Raw genomic sequence first — 13,403 nt, 5'->3', positions numbered from 1 at the left:
AAGCTGTTCATCCAGGTCGATCCAGGTTCGTCTTCCGCTCGCTTCACCGCCGTGCAGTACGCGAGGCTGACTTTGCAAGCTCGGCGTGCAGACGCCTTCGAATTCATCACCTCCCATCCCTCCCGCCTGGCTCCTGCTCTCGACACTCGCCCTTCCGCATCTCCCGCCTCTTCGACTGCACCTCCATCCGCCGACCTCGCGTTCGCCCTGTCGGTCCTCCTCCAGACCTCCTCCTTCCACCTCGCTCCCTCCGTCTCGAGCCAAGCCTGGCCATTCGTTCACGTCGAGCGGAACGCCAAGCTCGTCCGCGAGAAGCGGGAGAGGGCTTTGCTCGTGCTGGGTGCGGAGGAAGAGCTGAAGCGGATCACGCGGGGAGACTTTGATGCTGGCGAGGCGAGCGAGGAGAGGGGTGCGAAGCGGAAGCGGCGGAATGACGAAGCCGAGGAGAACGAGGTAGGTGCTGCGGACGAGAAGGCTGCCGCAGATGCGGAGTCGAACGCGGATGGCTGGCTCGCGAATGGCCTTGTCGAGCTGTCGGCCGTCTACGCCGAAGCCAAAACCGCCTCGTCCGCCGGCATCGCTTCGACCGCCGCCGCACCCTTTCTGCCTCCTCGACCCTCGACTCTCGCGCAACCCGCGACATCCCTCCAAGCGTCAATACTCGAACGAGCGAAGGCAATGATGCGCGAGAGGCTGCGGTAGCTCGAGGTGAAGGAGGCGGATGCACCGGACTTGCTCGACCTGGTCGGATGGATGCGGACGAGAAGCACAGCGTAGCGCGACTGCGGGGCTGTCCGCAGCACAGTCGGCGGGACGAGCGGATGTTGCAGTAGCAGACGACCTGTGGTATGATTTTTTTGTGCCTCCGCATGTCCCAAGCAAGGCAGCCGGCTCAAGGACGAGCAAGGGTGAGGTGAGGCAGACAATCGCGACAGGCCGCTCCTCTGCAGCGTTCTGCAAAGCCGAGCGGTCGTCACACTTTGAGTTGAGCCGGAAGGAGTCTCGAAAGCCTGCTTCGAGGACGAGGTAGAAGTGCACTCGGGCGGACAGCTCGCCTTTCCTACGTCCAGAGCGTCCTGACTTTGTACACTCCTAGTTGCAGCATTCCCAACTACATTCGAGCTTAGCACAGAGTCCACCGCTCGCCCTTGAACGCTCCGCCTGGCTCGCGCTGCCAGCGCATCTCGTCGCTAGCAGTCAAGGATTCGCGATACGCGACCTTGGTAACCTTGGTGCACTGCAAGGTGAAAAGCAGAATGACGAGACTGGGACCGAGGCAGGCAAGCTTGCGCGAGGAGAGGCGGGCGAGGGTCTCAGCGTCGCACGAAGTTGTAGTCGGATCGGCAGCCGTTTCGCGGAGAATGTCGAATCCCGAAAGTCGAAGCTCTTGCAGCGCCGGGAACGATTCAAGGAAACCGAGGAAGTGGTCGAACTCTTCCTGCGGGTCCAAATGCGTGAGCTTGCCGATGCATGCGGAGAAGAAACGCTCGCTACTCGCCGTTGGTGTCAAGTCGCCGTAGCCATCCAGAGAGAGAAACGTCACGCTTGGAAGGAGGAGCACCGGTTGCGTCCACTTGAAGGACTCGATGCGACATAGGGACAGCGAGCGAAGCGCGGAAGGGCGCAGGTTTCGAAAGATGTGATAAAGGTCGGTTTGGCAGAACTCGTTTTCCTCGGAGCTGACCTCGGTCGCTTGACGCAATGTTGGGAAAGCAAAGACAAGCTCTTCGAGAGGCAGAGCCGGATTAATCTGCGTCGGCGTTCGAAGTCAGCGGGGTGGAGATCGGGGGCGTCGGGCGTGTGGACGCACCGGTTCGCTCATGTAGGCCGTGAGAGACTCGATGAACTGAGCCGGCTCAAACGCCTCCATGTCGTCGCCAGGGTTGAGCTCGAGACGACGGACGCTGTGCCAAGGAATGCGGTTCCTTCCCATCGCGAAATGTTCAATCGTTAACCGCGTCAAGCGACCGAAGCCGGGTGCGAGGACATCGATCAAACTTTCGTCGTCTACCGCGAGATGGCGCACGAGCGGCAGGTCGCGGTCGAGGCGCAAACTGTCCCATGAGGCGGACCGCATGTAGTCGAGCCCGGACAGGCGGAGAAACCTCAAGCTCGTCAAGCTTTTCAGCGCTGCGACGAGGGGCGCGGAGTCGTTTGGTGTGAGAACCAATGTACTTCCAATTTCGAGCGTCGTGAGGTGTGAGAGCTTGCCGAGAGCAAAGCAAGCGAGGTGGAAGGTACTTCTCTGCAGGTGTATCACTGCGTGCCGGACCCGTTCGGCGTATTTCGGATGGGCGAAGAAGGCGGCTAGTATAGGATCTTGCACACGTCGGGCAATTGGACTGGTAGGGTCGGCCAAGAGGGTAAATCGGCTCGTCCAGAAGGGCAGCGCGATGTTGAAGATCCGCTTGTCGAGAAGGATGTATCGCAACGATCCGCGCAATCCTCTAGTGGTCCGAGAACGCGACTCCTTAGGCTCTGGTGCAGTTGGGTGAAGATGTGCTGGAGGATTCCGGTCGGAAGGGAGCTGAGCGACCTCGGAGCGGTCATGAAGAGTCCTGCAAGTGAGCGAGGGTGATCAGCTCACTCGCTCGGTACTCCAGAGCCATGGGTGAGCCAGTTGCGCACCTCGCGAGCCGTTCTGCGCTGGTGTCGCCTTTCCAGCATCCTCATCAGGCGAACGGGAGAGTCGGTTCGACGGGTGAGAGGATGGCTCGTCGGTCGGTGCGGCAGGGTTGGCAGACATTTCGAGGGTCGCAGAGAAGGCTGAGAAGCTTAGCTCGCCAGCAAGTGGCGATGCGACGCGACAGTGGGTAAGCGAGGAGGAGAAGGAGAGCTAGAAGGAGGCGAGAGATTACGCCTGGACTGCGCTCAAGCTCTGTAACGCATCTTACTCGTGCTAGAGAGCTGACGAGCGGGTCGCAACGGCGTCTGCCTCATCGAGAAGCAGAGCGGAGAATATTTCGCCTCGAGATTGTGCAACGCGCTCTTTCAGTATCAACCCATACGGCACCTACTACCGGAAGATGTCGCCGTCCTCGTCACTGCCCATGTCCATCGCCTCGCCGTCATCGCTGCCATCGAGGACGAGCGTCTCCGGCCCCACCTTCTTCTCCTCCACGACCGCGTCCACCGGCGCCCCATCCACGTCCTCCGCCGCCACCGGCGCACCATCGACGTCCTGGTCCACCGCCGCGCCATCGACGTCCTCGACCGGCGCACCGTCAACGTCGTCCTCCATGACCGGCGCACCGTCGACGTCGTCCTCGACAGGCGCGCCATCGACGTCCTCCTCCATCGCCTGTGTAGTCAGATCTGCCGCCGCAGGTTCAGGCTGCGCCGGCGCGAACGCAGCTGCCATGAAACTCGGCTTGAAGCCGGACTTGGCGGGCGCGGTTTCTTCGGGCAAAGGTGGGCTCGGTGCGGTTGAGGCTGGTTCAGACGCTGCTGGCGGCGGGAGGGAGGAGATGAAGGAGTCGACGTCCATTCCGGCGTCTTCTGTGACCGCCTGAGAGTCGGCTTCGTCTTCGGCAAGTTCGAGTCCGGAGAGCCGTCGCTTGAAGTCTTCGATGACGCTCGGTTCAAACAGCATCCAGTCGTTCGCCCAGACGTCGATGACCTGTGTGCCGTCGTCAGTGACAGTCAGGAGGGAGGCGAGAGAACCGGAACACACCTTCTCGATCAAGCCCTTGAACTGCTCCGCCTTCAACCGTCCGGGAAAGCTCAAGTAGATATCACCGAGGTGGTCAAAGACGTCCGGCAGCTTCGACTCGAAGACGGAGCGGTAGGTCCAGGCGTTTGGTACGGGCGCGGCCGAGTTGTGCAGGATGTCGGAAACGAGGTGGAGGCGGGCGAGTTTGCGCGGGACGGGTGTCGAGTCGATCGTGAGCGAGCAGACGAGGATGTCGGCGATCTGCACGAGAATGGGCGTGTCAGTCGCGGTTCGAGCAGGAAAAATAGCGAGGCGAGCCGCACGTAAGCAGCACAATCCGCATGCTCGATCGCAAAGGCCATCCCACGCGCAATCTTGTCTCTCGAGCTCGTCAAGCCTCGTAACAAGCACTCGAAGCGCTTCTGCGCGAGCTTGCCGAGCCTGCCCTTGCCCACCCGCTCGTCTTCGGAGCTCTCGGACGAGTCGGAGGAGTAGACGTCGGCGTTGCCCTGCAGACGACGTGCCTTAGTACGAGAAGTCGTGAGAGATCGAACGCGAACGCACCTCGTCTTCGAAGCTCGCAACAAGCGGAGGCGCGTAGTCGGGATCGACGAGCATGCGGAAGTAGTGGAAGCTCGGCAACTGCGCAGCCAACAACTCGTCAGCCTCCGCCACCGAAACGAAAAGACGCGCGACGCACCTTGTCGTCACGCAGGAACGCAAACTTGTGGTTTTCGCGCTCCTTGTCGCGCAGGATATCCTCGAACGTCTTGCCGTTATCCCGCACCTTCCGCGCAACCGTCACCAAGAAGCTCTCCGACACGCCTTCCTCCAGTTCCGGCCATGCGCGCGTTCCCTTTGGTCGAGGTGAGCGAGAGGATCGTCGGTGCTTCGAGCGGAGGAACTCGTGAGGGTCGTCCGGCGACTTCGAGCGCGAGCGAGACCGTGAGCGGGATTTGCGGTGGTGACGGGAGTGAGAGTGCGAGTGTGAGCTGGTGCCGCGCTCGCGGTAGTAGGACGAGTCGGGGTCAGGTTCTGCGGATCAAGTTTCGTCAGTCCCGGCGTTCTGAGACGCAACGGGCGACACTCACCGTAGATAGCGGTCGCCGGAAGCGGCACAGCCTTTCCCCAGCCGATCTTGAGCACGTTGTCGCCCCACTCTGCGCCGTCCATCTCCTTCGCCGCTCGCTCAGCATCGGGTCGTCGGAGGTAGGCGACGAAGCCGCCGAGCTTGCGTCCACCCGTCGTTGCGAGCTGACCGGTATCCAGGCGTGGCCACATGATCTGTCAAATGACGAGTTAGCGAGAGCGTCGGAGAGATTGGAAAGGATCGGTAACGCACCTTGATGCTGCCAATCGGCCCAAACTGCGCAAACATCTTGCCGAACGCATCTTCCGTGACGTTCGTCGGCAGACCGCCGACGTGCAAGTTGGTCGTCAAGGGGTCACCGACGTCGTACGAACCGGTGAGGACGGGTGCGTGCTCGCGAGCTGGAGCGGTAGGAGGAGTCAGCTAGAGGGAGGAGAAGCGCAGGTTGGTACGCACCTGCAAGTGCAGTGACGGATGCACCGACTGTGGACCGAGAGTAGGTCAGCCAAGAACACGCACAAGGAACAGGAGGACCGCCACGCACCTCGACCAGCCGTCTGCTTGAGGCGTTCTTCCCTAGCAGCCTGGTCCCTACAAGAGTCGACGAGGGTGACGTAGAAATCACACAGTCAATACGGAGGCGAGTCCCGCATGCGCATGCACAGGCGCAGAAGGGAAGGGAAGGAACCTCTTGAGCTGCTCGAGGAAGTTGTCGCCTTCTCGCTTCTTGCGGCCGAGCGGTCCGGGCTTGACGGGCATCTCGGGCTGCAAAAATCAGTGTCAGTCCAGCATTCGCCATTGCGAAGGCGGTCGAGACGCGCACCTCGTCGTCTCCACCCATCAGACTCGCCGCCGTTGGGCGCGCCTTTGAAGCCGGTCCTACCGGAGCCGCTGGCGCAGATGGCGCGCCCTGCATCATCGCGCGCGGTCCAGTCGGTATCCTCGGGCCCGTCGGTACGCCTGCCATGGCCGGCGCACTTGACGGCCCGGCCGACGCCGCTCCTCCTCGCGCGAGCGGGTTGTATTTCTCCGCTCCTCCCGCCCTGACGAAGCCCTTCCCGACCGTCTTGATGCGACTCGAGCCTGGCCGCGCCCCTGTCGACGGACCGGTCTCCTCGTCTCCTCCGAAAGCCTCGACGAACTCCCTGTACGCCCTCGCCGCCTCTTCCTCCTCCTTGCGCTGCCGCTCCGCCTCTGCCTCCTTCTCACGCTCGAGCTTCGACTTGCGCGGCTGGCCGGAGTAGCGGGCGATCTTGTTGGCTGCGACTTCGGGTGCGGCCTTGAAAGGCGACTCGTCGTCCGAGTCTCCGCCCAAAGCGAGGCGCTGCCGCGGGTCCATCGGTGTGTATGAGGCTGAAATTCCCGTACGGCGAGTCAAGCACTGTCGAGCGAGCGTTGTCGGCTGGTGAACCGGGGAAGGTGATGAAGTGTCGAGGGGATGAACGGGGAGAGCTGGGAGCCGCCGCTTGGCCAGTGAGTCCGGGTAGCCCTGGGACAAGCGATGCAAGCCTTGTCAACGCTGTCAGTCGCGAGTGAGGAGAGCGAGGAGGGCAAGCAGTCGAGCGACCTCCTCGTCGAGGGTCTGTCGCCGCCATCACGCTCCCTAACGCTCAAAGAGCGCGTCTGGCAGTGTGCAGGCTGTCTACAAGGCTGTTGCGTCCCCTGCTGTCGCCGCCGGCGCTCCTCTCGCCCTCCAGCACTCCCTCCCCTCCCATCCACACTATCCTCGTCCCTTGCACCGCGACTGCGACGGGCTCCTTCGAGACGTACGATGGACGACGCTGATGACCTCCGCGAGTCGGCAGCGGAGGCGGATAGCGCACTGCATCGCCCCGGCTGCCGCCCTCCAGACCAGCTGCGCATCGTCCTGGCACGCTGGCACTGCTTCGAATGTTGATGCACTCAGTCACTCGCCGAGTCGCTCAAGGAAGACGGAGGACCGTCGCCGCAGCCTGTCTAGTCTGGGAGCTACGAAGGCTGCGACTTCCGCCGCCTCGACTTGAGCGCCACGACTCCCTCACAGACATTCTTCGCCCAACTCTTTCAGCCATTGACACTCTCCATCCGCATGTTCCCTCAACAGACGATCGCATTGCTCGACTCGCGATCGTACCAGCCCGTCGGTCGTCCCCCATCCGGTCACAAGGCTGTCGTCCACCATCATTCACTTGCAACGGCGTGTCCCTCGTATACCTTCCATCTCAGCGGGCAGGCGGGGACGTAGGTGCCAAGAACGTTGCGACGCGGCAAGCTGGGGAGCGTGCGAGCGAGAGGGACGGGAGAGGAAGAAGCAAGGGCACCGGTCGAGCAACGAGGACAGAGAGCTGTCGAATCCTCGGTCACTCGGACAACGGAATGCAGGCGCTTCAGCGAGTCTACAGGGTGCGGCGCCCGCAACGTACTCAAGCGGACGGTGCTCGTGTCGTCGCAGAGTTGCTGCCGGCAAGGAGGAGGAGCGGGTCGTGTTAGTGGCAGCGGGGCATCGACAGGAGCCCACTAGGCGTTCACACAACTCTGATGCACGGTCTCAGCAAGCCTAGTCCGCTCTAGCAAGCGGGAAGGTCGCGATTGAGGACCAAGAGAGGGAGACTCGCTCGTTTGCCCTCGTCTACAACGCCGCTCTCGCTCGAATGCTCCATCAAGGCGCTCAATCGCTTGCTAGACTGTCAAAAACTATGCACAAGCGACTCGCCTCCGCTTCTTGCCGTCGTGGAACTCGGCCTCATCTTCTCCGAGGTTGAAGCAGGTCGCTGTCGCCATGACGGGTCGGGCGGGCGCGCAGGAGTCGCGGAGTAGGAACTCGCGAAGTCTAAGAAGCGGTGGAGGCTGCCGCTGACCGCCTCGAGCGCAGCCGGAGGAGTGAGGGGTGCGACTCGGTTGATACCTTCGACGGAGGACCGCTTCAAGCGCAAACGGCGTCGCTGGTACTCGCAGGACTGCCCTTCCGACTGCTGTGAACGACTCGCACTGGACGAAGCTTCCTGCCTCCGCCTCTCCGACGGGATCGGTCGACTTTCGCCTCCTACTTCCATCGAAGTCGGAGCTGTCGCGCATGGCGGCCGCCGGGGCGCTGTCGACGGGTGTTCGACCACTTGCATGAGCGCTTAAAACTATCACAAGGGCGCTGGAGCAACTGCTCAGCTTGTTCAGGCTGGATCTATGCTGTCTCAAGGCGGTCAGAGCGACCTTCGCCTCCTAACTCGCCAGCGGGATCGGGCGGGATGACTTGGGGTCGGTAACGACGACAGTTGGAGGGTCACGACTTCGTGCACACGCGTTCCCTGATCAGCTCGAGCGACCTAACCGGTTCGCTTCCTCCACGACGACGCCGCCGTCAACGAGCGACGCGACGCTCAAGTCGGCCTACGCAGAAGTCAATAGGAGATGCGATCGTCCCACGGTGCGGGGACAGCCTGGCGTCGCAAAATGCGCGCTCGCTCTCTTTCCTCTCTCTCCCTCCTTCTCCCTCCTTCATACCTCACTCTGCCTCCCTCCTTCCCTCCCTTCACTCCGCCTCACCCTAGTCGCCTCTACTCGCCTCGCACTCGATGCATCACCGCCCAGCCCTCGCCATGGCGGGCGCCCTCCTCGCCGTTCCGCTCGGCTTACAGCTCTCGACGTCGACCTCGCTCGTCGCCGCCTCGTCCGCTCACCACGTCGCCGGCTACTACCAGCAGTGCGGCGGACACGGCTGGCACGGAGCTACCAAGTGTGCGTTCAGGCCCGAGCTTCTTGACGGCCTCCGCTCCCGGTGCTGACCCTTTCCTCCTCTTCTCCGCTTCCCCCTCCCTTCCTCTCTCTCCAATTCTCTTCCGCCTCTGCCCTATCCTCTCACGCTCTTACCGACGTCGTCTCCTTCCCCTCGCCGTAACTCAACAGGCCCGAGCAAGTGGGCCTGCGCCAAGCAGAGCGACTGGTTCAGCCTCTGCAAGCCGATCCTCGACAATCACGGCTGCACGAACGACGAGTACGCGCAGTGCGGCGGCATCGGCTTCAAGGGCGAGAAGTGCTGTGAGTTGTCGCTTCTTCTCGTCGGCGTTTCGCCTTGCTTCCGCTCGCCAAGTTCTCCCTCCTTCTTGCTGACCTTGCTCGCGCTGGCTCTCACAGGCAAGGTCGGCACGACGTGCAAGAAGGACTCGGACTGGTGGAGCGCTTGCGCTCCCGTCAAGCACACCTCGAAGCCGCACCCCTCGACTTCGACGAAGCACACCACGACCAAGCCTCACTCGACGACGAAGCCTCACTCGACGACGAAGCCTCACTCGACGACGAAGCCTCACTCGACGACGAAGCCTCACTCGACGACGAAGCCTCACTCGACGACGAAGCCTCACTCGACGACGAAGCCTCACTCGACGACGAAGCCTCACTCGACGACGAAGCCTCACTCGACGACGAAGCCTCACTCGACGACGAAGCCTCACTCGACGACGAAGCCTCACTCGACGACGAAGCCTCACTCGACGACCAAGCCTCACTCGACCACCAAACACTCGACATCGAAACCGCACTCGCCGACTCCGCCCCCGCGCGCTTCCGTCACCAGCAAGCTCGACGAACTTCGCCTCTCGCCCGAGTGGGACCTCAACGCTCCGCCTCAGAAGCGCGAGTACTGGTGGGAGGTTGCCGAGCATCCCGGCGCGCTCGACGGCTGTCAGTCGCTCAGCTCTTCTCGCTTCGCCGACGGCCTTGATTGACTCCTCTTTCGTCTCCTCTTTCGTTCTTCCTCGCAGATGACCGCCCCATGTGCGAAGAGTCTTTTCTCCTTCCGCAAGACGACTTCTCTCACACACTGCTCCGCTCGCAGGCTTGTCGTCAACGGACAGTACCCCGGTCCGCTCATAGAGGCGAACAACGGTCCGTCCTCGTTTCTCCTTCCGCTTCGTCACCTCCGCAAGCTGACCCAACTTCTCGCAGGCGATACCGTCGTCGTTCACGTCACGAACTCGCTTGACGAGCCGGTCACGATCCACTGGCATGTGCGTCCAGCTTTCGCTTCCTCTCACCGCGAACGTGCTTTGACTGCTTCTCCTTTCATTGCGACAGGGTCTCTTCCAGAACGGCACCATCTGGGAAGACGGTCCTTCCGGCGTAAGTCGCCTTTCTCTTCCTCTCTTCGCATCTCCCGCACTCAAAGCGCTCGCTCGCTCGCCAGGTCACCCAATGCCCAATCGGACCCGGAATCACCTACACATACGACTTTCCGATCACTGGCAAGGAGCAGTACGGCACTTTCGTGCGTTTCCTCCTTCCTTCTCCCCCTCGATCTCGTCAGCCCCTCCGCAAGCTCTCACGCCGAATCCCCTCCGCATCCTCTCTTTCCGCTTGTAGTGGTGGCACGCTCACCGCCGCGCGCTCTACATCGACGGCATCACTGGGTTCGTCTCCCTTCTCTCGCTGAGCCAACGCAGACCTCGCCAACGCAGTCTACCCTATCGCGCAGTCCCTTCGTCATCCACTCGGAGAACGACCCTCTCAAGCGCGGGCGCGACTTTGACATCGACCAAGTGCGCCGCCTTCCCTCCTGACTTGCGAAGGTCACCAAGTTGACCTTTGTCCTCGCCCCTTGACAGCTCGTCCTCCTGCACGACCACTATCACCGCCGCAGCGACGAGATTGTGGACGGGCTCCTCTCGGCTGGCGGCTTCAACGGCGTGCGTCTCGCTTTTCCGCCCGAGCGACCCATTCTGCTGACCCTTCCGTTCCCGTCCCCGCAGAGCTTTGTTGCTCCTTCCCCTCAGAGCAATGTCATGAACGGAGCCGGTCTCTATGACTGCTCATTCGCCGCCGCGAACGCGACTTGCCGCCAGAAGACGCAGCGCGACCTTCCCGAGCTCCGCTTCCCGCCCAACCAGCGCGTCCGCCTCCGCTTCATCAACGAGGGTGCTCATCGTGCGTTGCTCTTTCTACCTTCGATCCAGCGGCGTCGAGCTGACCATGCTCGCCTCGTCAAAACAGCCCTCCAGTTCGTCTCGGTAGATGAGCACGAGTTGACCCTCGTCGGTGCGTCCTCTCCCCTTGGCGCGCAGTGGCACGTCGAGTTGACCGTTCTTCCGTGGCTTGCTGCAGAGGCCGACTTCACGCCGACCATGCCGCTTCCCGTCCACCGCATCCCGATCGTACGCTCACGGAGCCGCTCAACTTTGTGCGCACGCTGACAAACGTCGCTCGCTCGCAGGCTATTGCCCAGCGTTATTCGGCGATCCTGGACACCTCACGCGACAAGACAGGCGACGCCTTCTATCTCCGCGCGCAGATCAACACGGGCTGCCTTGGTTTGTCGAGCTTGCCTCTCCTTGCTCTCGACGATGCTGACCTCCATCCTTCGTCCTTCATAGGCCTGCCCTTCCCCGACCTCGACCCGCAGGCTCGTCTCGTCGTTCGCATCGGCGAGGACTGCGACGACTTGGGCAATGCGCTCCCGACCTCGGCCGACTGGAATGACCCTTCGGCTGGAAACTGTACCGACCTCGACGCGGGTGAGCGGCGCTCCTCCTCGCAACGCGGGGCACTCGAGCTGACTGCCCGTCGACTCGCGCAGCCAACCTTCACCCTCGCATCCCTCGCGACGCTCCTTCGTCCGCCAATCAGGTCCTCGTCTTCAACTCTTCCTTCGCGCTCCCGCAAAACATCTTCAAGTGGACCCTTAACGACCAGACCTTGTGCGTCTCCGCTCTCGTTTCGTCGAGACCTGAGAAGCACGCTGACCGCTTCCTTCTCGTTTGCAGCGAGAACTTCGCCTACGACCCGCTCCTCCAGCGCGTGGCTCGCGGCGAGAGTATCCCGACCGGTCGCGTCGCCGTTGTCACCGCCGGCCACCTCGAAGTTGTCGACCTCGTCATCCAGAACATTCAAGGCGCCGACCACCCCTTCCACCTGCACGGGCCGCAGATGTATGTCCTCAGTCGGGGATCTGGCTTGATCACGCCCGAGTCCGTCGCCTTTCGCTTTCCTCGTTCCGCTTCAGTCGTCTGACCCTGCGTCTCTCGTCCGCAGACAAGCATCTCGTCTCCACCACAACCTCACAAACCCGATCCGCCGCGACGTCATCACCGTCTCTCCCGGCACCTGGCAGGTCGTCCGCCTCATCGCCGACATTCCTGGCGTCCACGCTTTCCACTGTCGTCCGTTGAGGTCTCGCTTGCTTCTCTCCACCTTGCCGTACTGACTCGCTTCCTCCCGCCGCAGACATCTTGTGGCACCAGATCCAAGGTCTCCTCGGCGCCCTCGTCATCGAGCCCGACGTGATCCGGACGTTCCGAATCCCCCAGGACAACCTCGCAGTGCGCTTCGTTCCTTTCCCCTCGTTCACCTCGTCGCTCACGCTCTCGCTCGCCTCGAGCAGCTCTGCAACGGCGGCAACGCTTCCGTCATCGACCCCGGACGCAAGCGCTCGCTCGCTCGTCCTGCTCTTCCCGCCGCGCCCGCCTTCACCGGCGGTTTCGTCAAGGCCAACAAGCGCCCGTCGATCTGGCCGTGGTAGATGTGCGTATCACTCTCCCCTTCGCTCCCCCTTGCAGCTAGCTAACCGGGCTTGCTCACGCTCTCGCAGTTTGCCGGTCTTTCCTCCTCGCTCACTTGCATCCCGCATCAATACGCTTTCTTCTGTTGTCCATCCTTCGCATCTTTGCGCATTCCCTCGGTTCGACTCATCACGCTCGTTCTCGCGCCCGCTCACTTTCCTCTGTAGACATTCGCATTCTTCCCTGAAACCGACGTCGAGTCGAACTTCTCCCTTGAGCTTCCTCGTCTCGCCGCTCTGTCTGCCGTCTCGGCCATGTAGCTTGTCGACAGCGAAAGAGTCCAGCGGCCTCGCGCTTCCTGCGTGTCGCAAGGAAGCGCAACGCGCCCGGAGTTTCAGCTCAACTCGTTGGTCGGGACTTGCTCGCTCGTCAGGACGTGCTCGCTCTTCGCAGAGCGCAAGAGGAAAACTGCGACGCTCACGCTTCGAGTCTGCAAGCGAGTCTCGAAGACGATCTCAAATCGCTCTTTTGCGTCGCTCGGGAAGAAGCTCTACAACAAGAGTTGAAGTGTCTTTCGAAGGAGTGTGTGTGACAAGCAAAGGACGTGTGCGAGGGGTATTGGGAGGAGACGATGAGCGATGGCGGAGGCTGCGAGTGAGCGGAACGAAGAGAGTAAGCGACGCTGCGAAGGAGCAGAGGGAGAGGAAACGCACCTCGGAATCAGTGCTTCGGCTCGCACATCGACCAGCCAACATTTTGGTACTTGCAAACGTAACCGGCGCCGCCTGTCGAGCGGGAAAGAGAGAGGGAAGGAGAACGGAGGCTGTCAGCGAAGGTTCCGCGAGGGCGGAGAGTGAAAGGCAGCGTACAAGTCGTCGGCCCGTGCCATCCCTTTCCGCCACATTGTCCCCAAGCCGGCGCGGTCGAAGGGTAGCCGGTCGGGTAAGCGCCGTAGGAGGTGGTGGAGGTGGAGTGAGGGTAGCCGCCCTTCGAGGTGGTCGAGGTCGAGCAGCTGGTCGTGGGCTTGTGTTCCTTCTTGCAGTAGCCCTCGAAGCAGACCTCGCCGTACGAGCCTGCGCGAGAGAGAGAGAGAGAGCGAAGAACAACGTCAGCTCGCGATCACAGAGCGGAGGAGGCGAAGGTACGAGCGCGAGAATGAGGAGTGAGGAGAAGAGCGCGAGAAGGAGCGAGAAAACGT

General features: G+C 62.1%; 4 protein-coding genes across 4 annotated transcripts in view; 1 reads left to right on the top strand and 3 right to left on the bottom strand.

The window, feature by feature from the left end:
• Positions 1 to 2,307: 2,307 nt before the first annotated feature.
• On the bottom strand, positions 2,308 to 2,746 carry RHTO_06162 (uncharacterized protein; the record flags this gene model as incomplete). Its single annotated transcript, XM_016419823.1, has 2 exons — positions 2,308 to 2,558; positions 2,629 to 2,746. The coding sequence occupies 2 exons, from the start codon at positions 2,744 to 2,746 to the stop codon at positions 2,308 to 2,310; spliced, it is 369 nt and encodes a 122-aa protein (XP_016275277.1).
• Positions 2,747 to 3,016: 270 nt separating this feature from the next.
• On the bottom strand, positions 3,017 to 6,081 carry RHTO_06161 (U2-associated protein SR140; the record flags this gene model as incomplete). The annotated part of the gene is made up of 11 exons (XM_016419822.1): positions 3,017 to 3,619; positions 3,674 to 3,913; positions 3,976 to 4,161; positions 4,217 to 4,294; positions 4,353 to 4,687; positions 4,744 to 4,936; positions 4,995 to 5,143; positions 5,199 to 5,225; positions 5,287 to 5,333; positions 5,431 to 5,507; positions 5,566 to 6,081. The coding sequence occupies 11 exons, from the start codon at positions 6,079 to 6,081 to the stop codon at positions 3,017 to 3,019; spliced, it is 2,451 nt and encodes an 816-aa protein (XP_016275276.1).
• Positions 6,082 to 8,314: 2,233 nt separating this feature from the next.
• Positions 8,315 to 12,225, top strand: RHTO_06160 (diphenol oxidase; the record flags this gene model as incomplete). Its single annotated transcript, XM_016419821.1, has 21 exons — positions 8,315 to 8,453; positions 8,622 to 8,753; positions 8,850 to 9,395; positions 9,476 to 9,488; positions 9,550 to 9,599; positions 9,660 to 9,721; positions 9,789 to 9,833; positions 9,898 to 9,978; positions 10,074 to 10,120; positions 10,186 to 10,249; positions 10,316 to 10,396; positions 10,460 to 10,634; positions 10,701 to 10,745; positions 10,812 to 10,861; positions 10,921 to 11,017; positions 11,081 to 11,221; positions 11,284 to 11,404; positions 11,471 to 11,674; positions 11,739 to 11,866; positions 11,931 to 12,025; positions 12,088 to 12,225. 21 exons carry the CDS (start codon positions 8,315 to 8,317, stop codon positions 12,223 to 12,225), a joined length of 2,454 nt encoding a protein of 817 aa, XP_016275275.1.
• A 700-nt stretch (positions 12,226 to 12,925) lies between these two features.
• RHTO_06159 (fungal cellulose binding domain containing protein) overlaps positions 12,926 to 13,403 on the bottom strand; it is a gene marked incomplete at both ends in the record, with an annotated part of 2,195 nt that continues 1,717 nt past the window's right edge. Inside the window, 2 exons of the mRNA XM_016419820.1 lie at positions 12,926 to 12,990; positions 13,075 to 13,278. Coding sequence (XP_016275274.1) covers positions 12,926 to 12,990; positions 13,075 to 13,278 — 269 coding nt within the window. The remainder of the gene's footprint in view (positions 12,991 to 13,074; positions 13,279 to 13,403) is intronic.

The sequence above is a fragment of the Rhodotorula toruloides genome (genome assembly GCF_000320785.1).
Source record: "Rhodotorula toruloides NP11 unplaced genomic scaffold Scaffold4, whole genome shotgun sequence".
In the NCBI taxonomy this organism is placed as follows: domain Eukaryota; kingdom Fungi; phylum Basidiomycota; class Microbotryomycetes; order Sporidiobolales; family Sporidiobolaceae; genus Rhodotorula; species Rhodotorula toruloides.
This window is presented reverse-complemented; position numbering and strand designations above follow the sequence as displayed.